At 42.8% G+C, this 18,165-nt stretch overlaps 1 protein-coding gene across 3 annotated transcripts; it reads left to right on the top strand.

Annotated features, from left to right (window-relative positions):
- The first annotated feature begins 12 nt into the window (after positions 1-12).
- Positions 13-17,274, top strand: LOC308458669 (lung adenoma susceptibility protein 2). Of its 3 annotated transcripts, none has more exons than XM_080973537.1 (8): positions 27-164; positions 2,874-3,204; positions 4,929-5,687; positions 7,520-7,670; positions 10,729-10,834; positions 11,133-11,270; positions 13,298-13,368; positions 15,678-17,274. In XM_080973537.1, exons 2-8 carry the CDS (start codon positions 2,919-2,921, stop codon positions 15,736-15,738), a joined length of 1,572 nt encoding a protein of 523 aa, XP_080829663.1. In that variant the 5' UTR covers positions 27-164; positions 2,874-2,918; the 3' UTR covers positions 15,739-17,274. The 3 variants fall into 3 exon arrangements, with proteins under 3 accessions (XP_080829665.1, XP_080829663.1, XP_080829664.1); XM_080973538.1 differs by having other exon boundaries at positions 11,139-11,270; XM_080973539.1 differs by lacking the exon at positions 2,874-3,204 and having other exon boundaries at positions 13-164.
- Positions 17,275-18,165: the final 891 nt, after the last annotated feature.

Below are 18,165 nucleotides of genomic sequence, written 5' to 3' on the forward strand. Positions count from 1 at the left end.
TCTCCGAACGCCGGGAAGCCTCACTGGCATGCGCGGTGGCGCCCGGCCTCAGCGATGGAGCATGCGCAGTGGAGCGCTAACGGCGCCATTTTGGGAAGAGGCGGCATTTTTTTTCCCGTTTCAAACGTTTTGCGGGCGGGAGGAGGAGGCGCCGACCGAAGCGGGTAAGCGGCTCTCTCCCTCGGGGCGAAGAGGGCGGGGAGTCGCCAGACACGCGTTGTTGCCCGGCGGCGGGTTCACACGCGGTGAGGCGACGCGTGGCGGTCCGCGGAAACACGCGTGTCGCGAGTTCAGACGTGCGCGGCCGCATCTTGTGCCCCTCGCGCGAGAAGCGTCCGCTTTCGACCCTCTGAGGAGGACTGAGGGAGATTTCGGAAAGATGGATGTGGGTTCCGAATCCGTACTAGGGCTAGGCCTAAATTTAGCCGCTAGCCTACCGCACAGGGCTGTTGTGAGGGTGACATTGGGAGGAGGAGAACCACGTGCACCATCCCGAGCTCCTTGGGAGATAAAGGCAGCACGTATATAAATGAAATAAAATAGGTAAAATAAGCAGTTATTGGGAAAAAGTAAAAATGTAATAAAATAGTTGCATGCAATAGGTAAAATAAATTATTATTATTATTTATTGAATTTATATACCACCCTATACCTGGGGGTCTCAGGACGGTTCACAGAGCAAAATCAATATAAAACCACAAAATACATAATAAAAATTAAAATAACCCAATCGCCCCTATGCAGCTAGTAAGCTTGATCTTTATTGATCTGTTGCAACAGGGTGCTCCCCTCACACGCAGGAGAGGAAGAGGACCCTCAAAAATGCTGTGCAATGGCTTATAAAGACTTCTGAAATTCCCATCCTCTAGATCAAGACCACCCCCAGAAACATTATGCATACATCACAGAAGGGGTGTAACCTAAGACCACCCCTTGGATACATCCCACCTACATCACAGAAATTTAAATGTTGTTTTTCACAGTTTATCTCCTGTCTGGCAGGTTACTTGATTGGATTTCTTGGGGAGCCTTGGCAGTCTTTTGTAATGATAAGGCTCACACCCTTATTCAAACACAGATTAAGACAGGATTTGTGAAGGAAGAGACAATGGGGAGGCTTTTCCATTTTTACCATGCAGAGAAACATTTGCTCAGTTTAGGAATCAAAATGGTTCCAGGTTGGCTTTCCTGTGCTGATCTATGTACGTGTGGTTATGAACGTTGCCATATATCTAAAACCATAAAATTCCTATCGCACCCCCCCCCAACACACACACAAAAAGCACATTTTAAAAGGGCATAGGGATGTAAATCAGATCAACCAAAGGCCTGGTTAAAAAGGAACGTTTTTGCCTGGCGCTTAAAGTTGTATAATGAAAATAAGTAAAATAAACAGTTATTGGGGAAAAAGAAAAAATGTAATAAATAAAATAGTTATTGGAAAATTCTTATAAGAAGCAGTCAAGCTTCTTGTGACGCATTAAGGAAGACCTGATTCAGTCCAGCCCATGCCTGCTTTTATTTGTGTTTTTACATACAGTTTTTACATACAAAAAGAGTAAGAATAAAAGGAGAAAAATTAAAACCACGGTAATCCAAGGGGACACAACAGAAAACACCTAAGGGCTTCCCTTCCTCTCCTTCTCTGGCGTCTTCTCTTTTCCCTCCCTCCTGCATACAGTGGTACCTTGGTTTACGAACCTAATCCGTTCCGGAAGTCCGTTCTTAAACCAAAGCGTTCTTAAACCAAGGTGTGCTTTCCCATAGCAGTGGGGGACTCAATTTACAAATGGAACACACTCAACAGGAAGCAGAACATGTTCTGCTTCCAAGGCAACGTTCACAAACCAAAACATCTACTTCCGGGTTTGCAGCGTTATTAATCCAAGTTGTTCATAAACTAAGTTGTTCTTAAACCAAGGTACCACTATATTCCGAGTTGCTTTCAGGTGGGAGGATGGATAGGACCGCAGCCGTAAAGTGGTGAACTTTGGTTGGATTCCGGCTGCTTGTACTTACCTGGGAGCAACTAAAGCTTTGGCATACGTGTGCCTGGGGTTTTGCTGCTGCTGCCTTAGCAGGAAGACCTACTTAAATAGCATGTCTCTCACCTGGGAGGATTCGATTGGATTTGATATTTGTGTCCTGCTTCTCCAACAACAAACATTGAGTTCAGAGTGCCCAGCTTGTAAGAAACCAAAACATGTTTTCAGCGTCTGTTTGTCTCGGGAGACAATGGAGGAGTGTGCCTTTGCAGGTGAGGTCAAGCTTGCCGCACCTGCTGTGTCTGTAGCGACTGATACTGGAAAGTCATGATTTGTTGCAGCTGGGGCAGATGAAAGTACCCTGTTCTGCTGCTGCAGATGCACCATGGTTTTCTCTCTGCGCTCCTTGGTCCTCTGGTCACTGCTGTGGATACACAGAGAGCCAGTGTGGTGTAGTGGTTAAGAGTGGTGGACTCGTAACCTGGTGAACCAGGTTCGCGTCCCTGCTCCTCCACATGCAGCTGCTGGGTGACCTTGGGCTAGTCACACTTCTCTGAAGTCTCTCAGCCCCACTCACCTCCCAGAGTGTTTGTTGTGAGGGAGGAAGGGAAAGGAGAATGTTAGCCGCTTTGAGACTCCTTCGGGCAGTGATAAAGCGGGATATCAAATCCAAAAAAACACAAAAAACCTGTCTGTCTCCAGGCACTACGATCGTGCAAGGGATTCCCACATGGTGGGGTTAATGTTGCCAGCCTTCATGTCACACTTGCAAACACGCTTTGTAACAGAGAGTCGGTCCGGCAACAGGTCTGGCTTCTGAATCCACGACATTTATTAATGCTCAGCATGGCTGACTCACTGGTTTTCTCACTTGCTGTCATTTTTCAGAAACATGTCTAGCGGTTCCAGGAATCCAATTTGGTGAAATGTGTAATGGCTTGCTTGATTAAAAAAGGCAGCGCCTACTCTCCGGAATCAACTGTTTCTTGTCTTCTGGCAGATTGTAGCCTTAGCAATAGTAGTTGCTCCTTGAAATCCCACAGTTCAATTCAGTACAAGGACAGGCGCTATAGGTCTGCATCTCAAGCATTGGAGGCCTATATTGAAGATTTCGATCTCAGCCTTGCGTCGCCAGAAGTAAGACCTGGAAAAATCTGCATTACACAGAGTACTCGTAAAGACCTAAGGTCCTCGGAGGACAGTTTCAAGCGCAAATATGGTATGTGAGTGTTATTCCATTTGTGACAGGAAAAACCTTGGCCCCTGTTAAGGGTCGCTGGAGAGTGGCAGATGATGCACATTTTTTATTGCTTAGCTTACCTAATTTTGATCTTATTTGCATTTCCTATCTTGTGATGCTTAGGCGGCTTCCAGTGAGAGATAAGTGGCAAGTTTGTATATAGGATTAAAGTGAAATATAACACTCCACAAATGAGAAACATTGTAATAACATTAATAACTTTATAACATTGCTTAAGAAAGGGGTCATATTTCTGTTACAGCAGCTACAAGTCATTTCTTTTGTACGTTCATGTTAGATGATATGAATAATGTAGCAGATGATATAACTAGTTAAGACTAACTTAAGTGTTTTGGTTTAAGCAATGGATGTATTTTATACTGCTTTTCATACAATTATTGCCTTTTAAAGTGGCTGTCATCAGTAATAAAAGAGAGGGGCTGTCATCATTAGACTTACAAGCTAAAAAGAGAGAGTGGATGGAAAAGGTAGAAGAGGGTGCTCAGTTCTTCAAGGGTAGAACAAAGAGGGCATTTATATCCAGGACAGGTTGATTTTCCCTTGCTGGTGCTCTTGCTTGAATAGCAATTACTTGTTGGTCAGATTGTACTTTCCCCTTGTTTCTGCAATTCAAGAGCAACATGCTTTCAGGCAAGGAGAAGGAAGCAAGCTCTTTGCAGCTGCTCCTTCTGTGGTGATGGATGGGACCAGATTGGTCTCTCGCTTGCCTTGATATTATACCGGGGAGGCAGCCTCCCAGTGCTCCTCAGCCACATTGCTGGAGGCAGAAGCCAGTGTTTTCTTCCCTTCTGCTCTACAGCCCCAGGACAGCTATCAGCTGGATTTGTATGGTCTTTCAGGTGGGAGAGGGGGAAGTGACAACACAGAACTTAGAATTGTAGCCGGAAAGTTTCATGCATGTGGCTTTTAGTTAATGTTAGTGAAGAACTGATCATACAAACTGTGAACAGTTTTGTTGCACATGAGTAATATGTCTGATTAAGCATTTTCATAGGAAGTGGCTGTTTCTATGAGCAAAGATACCTGGATTTCCTGCATGCACCCCTCAAAGAAGCAGCCGTTCCAACTTCCGTGAGAATTTTAATGGACATTATGTTACTCTTTCAATTAGATCACTCTTGTGTTCAGTTATTAGCACTATGCTGTACATGTCTTCTCATAACCATTTCCCATAGAGTTCATTGAGCAGCCTTAATATATTGCTAGTAAAACTGCACCTTTCTAACATCTTTTTAGCAGGGATGTGGATGGTGCTGTGGGTTAAACAACAGAGCCTAGGACTTGCCGATCAGAAGGTCGGCAGTTCGAATCCCTGTAACGGGGTGAGCTCCCGTTGCTCGGTCCCTGCTCCTGCCAACCTAGCAGTTCGAAAGCACGTCGAAGTGCAAGTAGATAAATGGGTACCGCTCCGGCAGGAAGGTAAACGCCATTTCCGTGTGCTGCTCTGGTTCGCCAGAAGCGGCTTAGTCATGCTGGCCACATGACCCGGAAGCTGTACGCTGGCTCCCTCGGCCAATAAAGCGAGATGAGCGCTGCAATCCCAGAGTTGGCCACAACTGGACCTAATGGTCAGGGGTCCCTTTACTTTACCTAACATCTTTTAAATGTTGCTGGTTTTGTTTTGTTTTTTACAGTTTTTTTAATGTGACATCTCTCTCTCTCTCTAATTTCTTGTTTTTCAGCTTTGGAGAAATTTGAGCAGCAAGCCATATTAGGGTCAGTTGTGCCCCATCTGAGGAGAAAAAATGTCTATGATACAGATATGCTTAGTCTCACTACTGATGATCTTCTAGCATTCCCTGCAGATGGTTCCTTACCTTTTATCCATGCTGCTTCCTTAAGACCTGTGCCTCAAAGTATCAACCAGAACAGGAAGTCGTTAACAGCATCTGCTTCCTGTGCTCATCAGGCTTCATCCTTTGGCAATGAAAAAGTATCGAATTTTCCTGAAAATCCAGGTTCCCCTTCATATCAGCACTCTAGCAGAAATGTGAACGCACAACACAGATTTCACAGATATGACTCTGGGCATTCTGTGAAGGACCAGCTCATGGAAGAAGACAACTCAGAGTCTGTATTTCATAAGAACTATCCAAGGTGGCTTACAAGCCAGAAATCTGACCTAAGTGTTTCAGGGATAAGCAGCATTCCCAGTTTCAAGTATCCAGTCTGGCTGAAGAGTCATAATCTCTTGCCAGAGTCAAGCAATGAAAGTTCTACCTGGGCACCAGGTGGAGAGGACGGTACCACATTTTTGGAAAATAGCAAGACACTGATGAGGAGTCAAAATGATGTGGAAAGGTCAAACCATCCTGGACGTTCTGGACATAACGATTTGTTGGGCCAACAACATGAGCATGAAGTTCAGAGAAACTGCCACTATGATGTTCCAAGTGCCTATTTCACACCTCAGGGCTTAAAACACAGGCATTCATTTACAGGTAACTCACAGGTGCACTTCATTTGGTGGTCAACAAGTTTTTGAAGCATGTGGTGATCATGTTTTCGTAGAGAGTAAAACAACTTTCTGCTACCCTTATACCCATTGGCCTGATGCAGAAACAATACAGTGGTACCTCGGGTTACATATGCTTCAGGTTACATACGCTTCAGGTTACAGACTCCACTAACCCATAAATAGTACCTTGGGTTAAGAACTTTGCTTCAGGATGAGAACAGAAATCGCGCTCTGGCGGCGCAGCAGCAGCAGGAGGCCTCATTAGCTAAAGTGGTGCTTCAGATTAAGAACAGTTTCAGGTTAAGAACGGACCTCCGGAACGAATTAAGTACTTAACCTGAGGTACCACTGTACTTCCCAATTCCTAGCCGTGGTTGGGTGTCAGTAGTGTAAGGTCACATACTCCTCCTGACTTCCATTATAATACCTGAATTAACCACAGTTAGCATATGGTGTAGCCTGTGTTTTCATTAACCATAGTTAGCACCAAACCACAGTTTAAAACCATGATTTTAAGTGGATCTCTAAATGGTGGTTTGGACTTACTGTGGTTAGAAATAATCAGAACTTAAAACAGCAGCAGAGATTATGATAGAAACTAATAAAAGCTATGCATTATTTAAAAACTTGGGCAAACTGCATGGTTTTAGCTTGTTTTTCATAATAAAGTATTCTGTAATAAATCCATTTTAATGGAATAGCAATGCTTTTTATGAATGAGTTTCTACTGTTGACTGTTTTATTGTTGGGAGTACTTTTAATCTTATTTGATCTATAAGTTTTATCTGTAAGCTGCCCAGAGTTTGATTTTTATCACAGAAAGCATGATACAGTGTAAGTCAGCAAGAGAAACGTTGCAAATTCTGACATGCCATTCTGAAATTGGAGGAGCAGCCAGTATTTTCTAATTGGCTATGGCTAGACTCACTTACTTTGTCAATTAGATGGGTCAGTCTAATTGAAAAAGGCCTCTTAAGTATATTCATAACACCATTCCGGGTCTTGAGGTCTGTGACATTTTTGTGCCACTGTCAAATGCATACAAGAACAGCAGCCATTCATGACAGCAGTAATTAGTGTGGCTGCTGTTGCCAGTGATCACTGTTCTTATCTTCTATACATTTGACCTAAGATAAGAACAGTGACCATTCATAACAGCAGTCTCACTAATTACTGATGTTATGAATGGACACGGTCCTGATCTTGTATACATTTGTCCTTTGCATAACTGTCAAAGGCCTACTGGATTCCACTTATTTCATGGCCTTTGGTCCTGCTGTTTACATTTTCTCTCTCTTACCCAGTGTTTGTCTCTGTCTGCCAAATGAGGATAACATTTCACACACGCCTAACCCTGCTTCCTTGTAAGCCCCATTTAAATCAATAAGACTTACTCCTGAAGAGACATAGTTATGAATGGACTGTGCCCTTACTTTAACGCCGTATACTTCTTTTTATTGTAGCAGATCTTCTCAACACAAAACTGTTATAACTTTAGATACACGTGTTTCTTTTGATTAACATGCAGTACAGTCATACCTTGGTTGCCAAATGGAATCCGTTCCGGAAGTCCGTTTGACTTCCAAAACGTTCACAAACCAAGGTGCAGCTTCCGATTGTCTGATTGGCCCCAGAAACAATGCCAACAGCCAAAAGAACGCTTGCAAACCGGAACACTCACTTCTGGGTTTGCGGCATTTGGGAGCCAAAACGTTCGACTCGCAAGGCATTCGTCAACCAAGGTACAACTGTATACACCAGATGTGAATTCAAGGTGACTTGCATTTAATTGCTGTTTTCAATAAATGATTTCAGATGAGGGTACTGATCTAATACTTCAGAAGACAAGGGGGACTCAGGAGACTTCTGCTGACGAATTAACGAATGCTCTGAAAAATGATGGCAGCCCTTGTACAGTGGATGTGTTAGAAGCCGAAAGATCATGGGATAATGTTCCTATTGGTTTGTGAGTAAACAAGACATACACATAGCTTTGTTATGAAAGCATAGCAGGGATATATCAGTTTAACATTCAAGAGTATGGTTACTGCACCATCTTAGTTTGTACAGCAGACTTCCAACTGGCCTGAGCATGAGCAGTACATAGGAACAGTCTTCTGCAATGAACTCCTGGTATTTTTCAGAGAAATTAATAAGTGCTGGATCAGGCTAGTGGCCCATCTAACCTGACATCCAGTTTCCCACAGTGACTAAATGCCTACAGAAAGCCCATATTCAGACCAGCGTTAAAAGCTGATCGCCAAATGGAACCTTAAGCCTGGGTTATGGTAGCCACAATGGAATGTCTAGGTGCCTTTTCTGTGGTTAATTTTTTTAAAAAATAATATTAATTTCATTTCTAAACCACTTTTTTATTTTGAAGGGGGGGAAATCTCAAAGCTTTTTACAACACATTAAAACATAAAACAATCCAGAATAAAATAAACTCAAGCTTCAAGGAAAATATTCCAGATCCTTCTCTAAGTAACATTTTGCTTTCCTCATATTTATTTACCTATTTAATTTATAGAGCTGCCCCATAGCAGAACTATTCTAGGAAGCTGGTGGTTAGAGTGTTACACTAGGACCTGGGAGAGCAGAGTCCAAATCCCCACTCAGTCATGAAGCTCACTGGATGACCGTGAGCCAGCCAAAGTCTCTTAACCTACCTCACAGGGTCTCTGTAGGGACTAACTGAGAAGGGAGGTGAACCATGTACTCCTTGGAGGAAAAGGTGGGATATAAGTGCAATAAATAGCTCTTCTTACCTGCTTAAGCAAGCTGGAGGGCTAGCCAAATGGAGATTGGCACCCTGGCATCCAGAGACTTCCATGTGGTCGCAGTTGGACCCACGCTAGTTGCAAAATGTGCCTGGAGCCTGGGGGATTTCTAACACTGATTCAGACACTTACTGCCTCAGACACTGGAGATAGTAAAAAGGTGTCATGACTAGTTGCCATTAGTAGACATAACCTTCATGAATTTGTCTGTTGCCGTCGGGGTTAGTGGCAATCTTGATATCCTTGTGGCAGCAAATTCCATAAATTAATGATGCAATGTGTGAAGAAGTAATGCTTCCTTTTGTTCGTCCTCGGTCTCCCATCATTCAGTTTTTTCATACGACGCTGGGTTCTAGTACAGTCGTACTTTGGAAGTCGAACAGAATCCGTTCTGGAAGTCCATTCGACTTCCAAAACGTTCGGAAACCAAAGTGTAACTTCTGATTGGCTGCAGGAAGCTCCTGCAGCCAATTGGAAGCCTCAGAAGCCCCTCAGATGTTCGGCTTCCCCAAAAAAGTTTGAAAACCGGAACACTAACTTCCTGGTTTTGATCATTCGGGAGCCGAAACGTACCAAGGTATGACTGTACTAAAGAGGGCTGCTGAGTTATTGCTATGGGAACCTGGCTAATTGCAGGTGGCACTGCTTTCCTTTCTGCCAACTGGCATGATGCCCATGATCTGGTTCTGATGGGTTAGGATTCTAGTTGGCATGGTCTATATTTTCAGTTACTCTTAGCCACACTTTTGAAAGTGTTAGAAGGACATCAGCCATGTTTCTGGCTTATGCCTCTTGAGAGGGAACTGTGGTCAGGATGTTCAAGGATTGGTTTGAAATAAATGAAGAAAAGGGAAGTTGCACTTGCAGTATGCTTGAGAATTTCCAGAGAGCTGCTTATAAAGGAATAATAATAATAATACCTTTATTGTCAACCTGTGTACAATGAAATTAAACAAACCTCACCCGCCCCCAAACACTGAATTGCTTATCGAACAACACACTACCTTGCAAGTCAATTTTGCTGTGTTATTTTTCATTCAACAGCCTAACAGCCCACGGATAGAAGCTATTTTTAGCCTGTTGGTACAGCTGATTATACTTCTATATCTCCTGCCCGAGGGTAGAAGATTAAAGAGGTGGTGGCCGGGGTGTGAGTCATCCCTGAGAATTTTTCTCGCTCTCCTAAGGCAATGATCCCTTGCTATATCATCTAGCGGACTCAAGGGACAGCCCATGATATCATGTGCTGTATTCATCACCCTCTGTAGAGACTTTCTGTCCGTGGCTGTCGAGACAGCATACCACACTGTGATACAATATGAAAGGACACTTTCTATTGTGGACTGATAAAAGGAGTTCATCAGTTGTTGTTTAACATTATTCTTTTGCAAGACCATGAGGAAATGGAGTCTTTGTTGGGCCTTTCTGAGCACCGAAGTTATGTTGATTTTCCAAGTGAGGTCCTCCCTAAGGTAAACTCCCAGGAATTTAAATGAGGAGACTCTCTCCACACAGCTCCCCCGATATACAACAGGGCAGGTTCCCCTCTCCCTCCGGAAGTCCATCACCATCTCCTTTGTCTTACTAATATTTAGGTGTAAGTTATTCTCTAAGCATCATGTAGATACTTATTGAACCTCCCCCCTGTATGCTGTTTCATCTCCGCCTGCAATTAGGCCCATTATGGTAGTATCTGCAAGCTTAATAATTACTGTGGATGGAGCAGATGATATGCAGTCATATGTGTACAATGAGTACAGGTAGGGACTTAGCACACATCCCTGGGGGGTGTCAGTGCTAAGCTTCAGGGAGGTAGATGTAACAGTCCCAATCCTCACTGTTTGTGTCCGATCCCTCAAAAAGTCTTTAATCCAGTCACAGATGGTAGAAGAAAGGTCCACATCCATCAGCTTTTTAATAAGAATGTCCGGGAGGATGGTATTAAAAGCCGAGCTATAATCAATAAACAACATTCTATGCTATGGAAAAGCTGTTTTGTTAAGTGTATTAAAAATAAATAAATCAGCCATTTAACTCTGCTTACAGAAACAGAAACATCACCAAATCATAACACCCACAGAATATTAATGCTCATTGATACCAATGTTGTTATACTATCTGACTTTCAGGACTGTTTTTGACTGAAAAGGTCTCCCACTGGTTTGTATACAGCTATGCTAAAATATTTTTGAGAATGAAAAACTATTTCAGACAAGACATTAAGCTCCAGATATCTGTCTACAGGAAAACTCCAGTACCTGTGTGTTGTGATGAGGAGACCTTTCCGCAAAACCCCAAAGCAGGCATTGTTAATGAATTTTTGGAAGATTGCTTAAAGAATGTCGGGCAGGTATGTTAAAAGTGAAGCTTGAGTGAATATCATTGTTGGCATCCGTCTGTCTCGAGAGACAATGGAGTGTGCCCTCCAGGGGTTCTTTATCTTTAACCTATAACATATAGTACTAAAATGGAAAAACAGCCCTCCCAAGCACATTCCTAAAGAAACCTATGAAATCCTTTTAATATAGATCTGGAGCTAAGGTGGAAAATTGCCACTTAAATCACAATCCTGAACTTCACAGGGGAGGATAACTTTTTCAGCTGCTGTATTGAGTTCAATGTCCTTTGGTTACAATATATTTCTTTAGTTGCAGGAGGACACATTCTCTGGAGGGAATCATCATGGCCCTGTGGAAGCTTTGAAGCTAATGCTGTTTAATCTTCAAGCAGTTCAGCACAGCTTTAACCAGAACAAAACTGCTGGACAAAAAGAGGAATTGAAGAAAGTAAGTTCTTCCATTTTGAATGAGACTCCCCTTGAGGTTTAATTATTTTCTATATTTTTACCCCCTCTCTTGAAAAGACTGACTGAAAAATTGAGGCATAACTATCTAAATTAAAAATGACCTGGAAATAAAACCACATGCAGAAATGTTTAGCGTACAAAGCCTCTTAGGCGACTGGTGATTCTGTTTTGATGGAGATGGAGAACTGTAGGACAAAACTTGAACTGCTAAATGACTGAGAAGGATTGTAAAGCACTTGGCATGCTAAAAATGCTATATACAATGCCATTGCATGTGAGCTTCATTTTATTTTATTTTTTAAAAAGCATACACAAAAACCTACCATTGTGCCTGTAAACATGAACCTGGGGAGTTTAAACAGTGGCCCTTGATGCTACTTGCCTGAGCCAAGCAGTTAGATAATAGAAATATATTGCTATAAGTATTTGTATAAGTGCTCATCATCCTTCACATACACTATTTCATTTATTCTTGGCAACAACTGTTTAAGTAGGCCAGTATTATCATTATCTTCGGCGGCACTTTATGAAAAATAAGAATCCAAGTATCTGCCCTGAAGTGTATACAGTCTAAAATCTGATTCAGAGAAAGGTGTGGAAAGTGTAGCAGGGATAAAATGGGACAAAAAATCATGTTTCAGTTGCATATTCTTCGACTTCTTTACGGAGCGCAGAGATTGTGTAAAAGCAGAAAAGTTTGGATTTAATGAGAGATTTGAAGTAAGAGAGGTGGTTTGTTATTATGGGTGGGCACTAAGGCACCAAGTGAGTTCATGGCCAAAATAAGTTTTTTGGGGGGGAGGGGGGGACAAGGGGGGCAGGCCGCAAGCTGGAGTTTGAAAGGAGCAATTTCTTATCTGAAAATTGCCCAGTGCATTTTGATGAGAGAAGGTCTTCCTGCATCTTTTAATTGGAGCACCTGTTAAAATAACTCACGCAAAATAAATTGCTTCTCCCAAACATCAGCACCAGCTTACTTCTCCAAATCCCCCTTTTGGCGCAACTCCCATTCCTTCTGTAACTGTTAATATTTGCTGCTGAATTGTTGCTGTTGTGGCTGTACAATTAAAAAGGATGTGCTATTTCGCACAATGGCTTATATACAGGTTGTTTGCCGCCTCGAGCCACAAATTGTAGGAAAGGCAGGATTAAAGAACCTTGAACGAATACATAAGCCCAAGTACATGTAACCAGCTTGAAGCTGTTCCCCTCCCTTCTGTTTTCATTGTTTCTACTGCTGCTGCCAAGGTGTGATTTGAACCAAGGACTTCATGGCTCACAGTGTTAGCAACTACATTTAACCAACACTACAGCATGTTTTAAGTAAAAAGATACAAAAAGCCTTGCTGGATCAGGCCTGTGGTCCATCCAGTTTGACATCCTGGTCTCATAGTGGCGAACCAGAAGCCTATGGGAAGCCCAAAACAACAACAGCAAGGCTGATACTGTATTTTTCTTTTAAAACTTATACCTAATTTTTCTGTGCTGTGCGGGCTCCGTTTTCTGAATACATTACATTCCCAGAAAATAGTTCGCTAGGCAAGTGTTTGCATTACAAGCTAATGGTTTCCATTATTTCCTATGGGAGCATTTCTAATCTGTGGTGTCTCCGATTTCCCTCCCTCCCTGATTTCTGCCTGAAACCTCTGCAGCCAATCAGCAAAAGCCAAACAAAGGGAAAACTGATATGTCTTATCTCACCTGCCCCCTGATTTGTCTGATTTCTCTTCCTCCGTCCATGGTTTCTGCCTAAAATGGCTGCCACCGACCAGCAAAACACAAGAAAGGAAGTGGACAAACTCTGGCTGTTCTCAGTTATCTGAATCAGCCATTTGTGTAACAATGTTTGGGTATAATTATTTGCATTTGGATAACGAGCATTCCGATAGGGGGACCTGTATTCAGTATATTGCTTGGGATTCTGCTTATATTCTGATAAAGAAAGGATGTTCAGAAAGAAATGCGTCCTTGAGCGATGCTGCTAAGCAAACCTTGCTTCTTTTTCAGACTTTTGTAGATGAAGATGTGGAATTTAAACTGCATGATCATGATATCATCCCTGTAAAATCACTTCAGAGGTAAGCAGGCTGAGATCCCCAGACCTAAGTCTTGGTCCCAAACCCAATTATGCAAGTTAGTTCCAAATTAATACAATTTTGTTAAGAGGGCTCCCATGCACCATTCTTGATGAATCCTTATGATCTAATATTACTGCATGTCATATTCTTATTTATTTCTATTACGTTCCATTTTTCAAAATTATCACATAATTAACAGCTTAATGATTTCTATTCGTGTTACTATATTATTCAACTTCCAAAATAAGAGCTTCAAGTGAGGAACCATAGCTTTTTCCTTTTCATCCTGCATGTGCCACATCCAAAAAATCAGTTGTTAGTTTCTTGGCCTTATATGCCTCGCTGATGTTTTCCATTTTCCTGTGGCATTTGGGGCTATCTCCTTACTCCCACTGTTGTTGTATTCCAGCCTGGTTGGAGCGGAGCTGCAACTTCAAGGTTAAACAGGCTCAGCTCCTTCCCATAATACTCAAGAAGTTCCAAATCAACCACAGCAGATCCCTCCCTTCCACTGGCAATGAATCAGCAAGTTCTAGACATTCCCCATTTCTTCCTCCTGCTGGGAAGGGAGGGGAAAGGCGGTGCCATTCCTCTTCCAACACCCCAAAAGCCCTCACGCTGCTTTCCTTTCACTGCTACTATACCATTTTTCTTTTTTCTTTTTTTAAAAAAGGTTATATCTCAACATCTCTATGATTTCTTTCAGTCTTTTTTTTGGGGGGGGGTGGTGTAGACTCTGACTCCCAGCAACACCCTTCCAAACAAAGCAACCAGGCTCCCCCCCCCTTTACTCCTTTCAAGCCGCACTCAGCTTTACATCTTCTTTTAAATCTCAGTGTGACATCATACATCAAACCATCCTCGCATGTATAGCTTAAAATTCGATATTAGGAGAGGGTTGCTGAATCATAAGTGTAAAGACTTCCATAAAATATAGCAGAGAGCCCCACTCTCCTCCATCCACCTCCAGCATAAGATAGAATCTTCTCCCAATTTAAAACCTCAGTTCCGTGCAGCTGATTGTTCGCAGTTATAATGTCCATTTCTTCCGATGTGCACCTATTCTTAATGCCAATTAAAACCCAGTTATAAGGAGAACCTCTGCATCCAATGGTGATTTGGGGGGTGGTTCGCATCAGGCTGTAAGTGCATAGTACCCATCGCCTTCACCTGTCCCCACGCTGATCTGTGCGGGGGCAGTTGAGGTGATGACTGGTTGCCAATACCTCCTGTACCCCGAGAGGCTTATAGGGGATTTTGTAACCCTTCCATCCCCATTTTTCAGCCTATGCCTCTTTCCGATGTTGAGAGAGCCATCGCCATATGACGCGACGGGAATTGGAAGCCTGTTTGCATGGTTTTCTCTTCCCCACCTGCACCATCTTCATGAGGAAGGAAAATAAAGGAAAACTGGGCTTCTTCAGGCTTGAGCCTTTGTCACAGCTCTTACGAGCTACAACAGGACTGCCTGCTTAGAGAATTTTAAAGTTGTGAGCTGGGACTTCTTTTCCTTACATCCATCCATCGGCTTCCTTTTCTGGATCATGCTGTGCACTAATTATTTATTTCTGAGCCATACTGTTAAATCTGGGTTGGGTATGGTATAAAGTAACAGGTTGAAAGCAAGCTTATCTGAAAGTGTAGCCCACTCATATAGCCTTAACTTACTCCATTGCGGAGTAAAAGAAACACATTGAAGTTTGGGGGCCTCAACTTAGGTCTAACACGGCCTGCTTATAGGTTTTCTATCTGGCCACCGCCAAAAGCAGGATGCTGGGCTAGATGGATCTTTTCGGCTGATATAGCATATTAAAAGAGAGCCAGCAGATCACTAAAGCCTTGGTTCAACACATCGTTAATGGGCTGATCTGATGTGCTCTGAGAAACTGAAGGAAGAACAGCCTCGGTCCTGTATACCTGAAGGAGCGTCTCCACCTCCATTGTTCAGCCTGGACACTGAGATCCAGTGCTGAGGGCCTTCTGGCGGATCCCTCATTGCGAGAAGTGAGGTTACAGGGAACCACAGAGGGCCTTATCAGTAGTGCCGCCTGCCCTGTGGAACACCCTCCCTTCAGATGTGAAGGAAATAAGCAGCTATCTTATCTTTAAAAGACATCTGAAGGAAGCCCTGTTTAGGGAAGTTTTTAATATTTAATGCTGTATTGTTTTAACACTCGATTGGGAGCCGCCCAGAGTGGCTGGGGAAACTCAGCCAGATGGGCGGGGTATAAATAATAAATTATTATTATTATATAACACTACTATGCACAGAGATTGATGCTCATACATCTGTTTTGCTTTGTTTATAGGGCTTTACATCATTTATCTCGACTTAAAGGTCTGGTTGATGATCCAAGTGGCGGAGAATAACCAAAAAACAGTTATCAAGACACGAAGCATACATTGTCATAAATCTGTGAACTGGGGGAAATTCCTAGGGCAGTCTCTTAATCAAGACCTGGACATTCATGGGATAAATACTTCTCAAACTAGAGCGTATGCCTACCACTTCAGCTCAGCTGTGGTTTGATGGATGTTCTCTATTGAAAATTTTTTGACTTTTCAAAAACTTGCACAAGCTCATTGAATGGGCTGGTGGCATTGAGTGGAATTTGGGGCTCCCCTCTTCTTCTTCACTCCCACAGGCGACTGGCTTCATCCATGCTGTACGCCATAAGAAGCCTTTGCAAGCCCCCTGCGTTCCGTGCAGCATGAGTTGCTTGGGGAAAGCCAGCTCTAAAACCTTGCTTGAATTCTCAGGTTTCACTGTTCTCTAGCACAACAGAGACAAGGTCCAAAGGATTAAGTGTCACCCACAGGCTATCAAAGCTAACCTTGGGAACGCAGGAAATCAAGATCATCAAACGAGAATGTTACAACAGGCTTATTGCAGAAATTGCTTTTTGTTTGTCGATTCACTGTGTTTACACAGGTGGGAGGGTGATCTTCAGAATACAAGCTGCTTTCCTTTCACTTCTAATCATGCTTGGCATCATAGGATTAAATTTCAGCATAGTAAAAAATATACCGGAGGTTTCTAGGATGGCACATTCTGGGAACCCATAATAGTCAAGCTGTGATGTCTCCCGCTTTCTGCCTGGAAGTGCTATGCTATAGGCTTGGGGAACTATGATGAAATCCAGGAGTTTTCATAGAAATGTGTATTACAGCTCTTGTTCTTGAGAATGAGGGCAGTTAAAAATGTAAGTTCTCACAGAGTATACCCATATGAAGCGGCTCAAACACCTTTAAAAGTGCCTTTTGCCACATAGGTTGGAATATCATTTGTTGCTCCAAGACTGTTGGAATATTTTTTTAAAAATATATAAAGATTGATGCTGCTGGTGCCAGACACTTGGCTATATTTTCAGCTAATGTTACCATCCCTAATGCTTAGTCTTGAATAAAAAATGTTCAGCCTCTCTTTCAGTGCAGCCCTAAGCATGCCTGTTCTGCTGTCTAACTGAGGGTCTACCATAATGAACTTGGTCAGTTGGGCTTGTGGAATTTAGCCTGTGCTGAAATTTTGATGCCCAAATTTCTAGCTCTTGGTCTCATGAATGAAGGACATTCTTCATCTAACTTTTGAGATACTTGGGTGATAGATACTATGGGTTGCAGGTTGTGTTTGGGGCTGCAGCCAAGAGGTGCTTCCCAAACAAAAAAAAGTGTGTGCTGTTTTTGGAAACCAGTTTGAGTTGCCTGTTTATAAAGCAAAACAAAAAAACCCCTGCTCTTTGATATGCTGAAGGAGTATATGAATTGTCCTTAAGTTGGATCAGACACCTGAGCATCAGCTGAACAATATTTTGTGTGCTTTTTCAAATCGGGTGGGCAGGCTTTGAGAAAACAAGACAGATGGATAAGATGTTCAATATGCTAAGTAAAAGTTTTGCTTATCCACCACCAAGCTTGGTTTAGAAGCCTTCCTGGTATGTTGCATTAATGGATCCTTTCTCTGATCCAATAGAGCACTAGACAAGGGGAGAAAGTTTTACCACAAAATCCGCAGGGAATATAATTACATGCAGTGAGTTCCTTTTGGCTTAATTTCCATAGCCAACGTATTGATTATATAATTTATATATCCGAAGTATTTTTACCCCGGCCTTCAGCCAGAAAGGTTCATATAGTGATTTACATAAATTCAGCAAAACCCAGACAGTTGCTGCCTCCAGGTTTACTATCTAAAATCCATGATTCGAAAGGAAAACGGGGTGAGGAGGGCAGAGAAAAATTGGCACCAGTTCTTAAAATTACTTAAAGTTTCTTACAGTGACTAACGGAAATGGAAACTGTTCAAGGTGAGGAGTAGCTGAATGGAGTTGGCCTCTCAGCAGAACTGATAGTGTGGGCTTCACTTCCTATCTCTCCCTCTTCAGCAGCCTGAAGGAGTGGCTGTTGGCAGCAGAGGGAGCCGGGACCCAGCTGGAGCTAGTTTCTCAGGATAGTCAATGGAGTGTCCCTCTCCAATGAATTAGGAATGCAGGCTGTGTCTAAGCAGAAATATTGTTAGTGCTATTCAAATTCTGAATCATTAGGAATTCACGGCAGCAGACATCTTGGTTTTATTTGTGGAAACAATCCTTGTGCCAAATTAACCAAACTAACTCATAAAGCAATGATCCAGTCCACAGGCAGCATAGTGTAAGGTTTCCATGTGTCAACAGAAATCTTCTGTCTAGGTTCCAGTCCACAGCATTCCCTACTGCATTTAAAGGCCATTAGTGTCTAGGGACATTTTTCTGCAGGGTTCCCCCCCATCCGGCGGTTCGAATCCCCGCGACGGGGTGAGCT

This window comes from Podarcis pityusensis (genome assembly GCF_964106645.2).
Source record: "Podarcis pityusensis genome assembly, chromosome: 11".
In the NCBI taxonomy this organism is placed as follows: Eukaryota; Metazoa; Chordata; class Lepidosauria; order Squamata; family Lacertidae; genus Podarcis; species Podarcis pityusensis.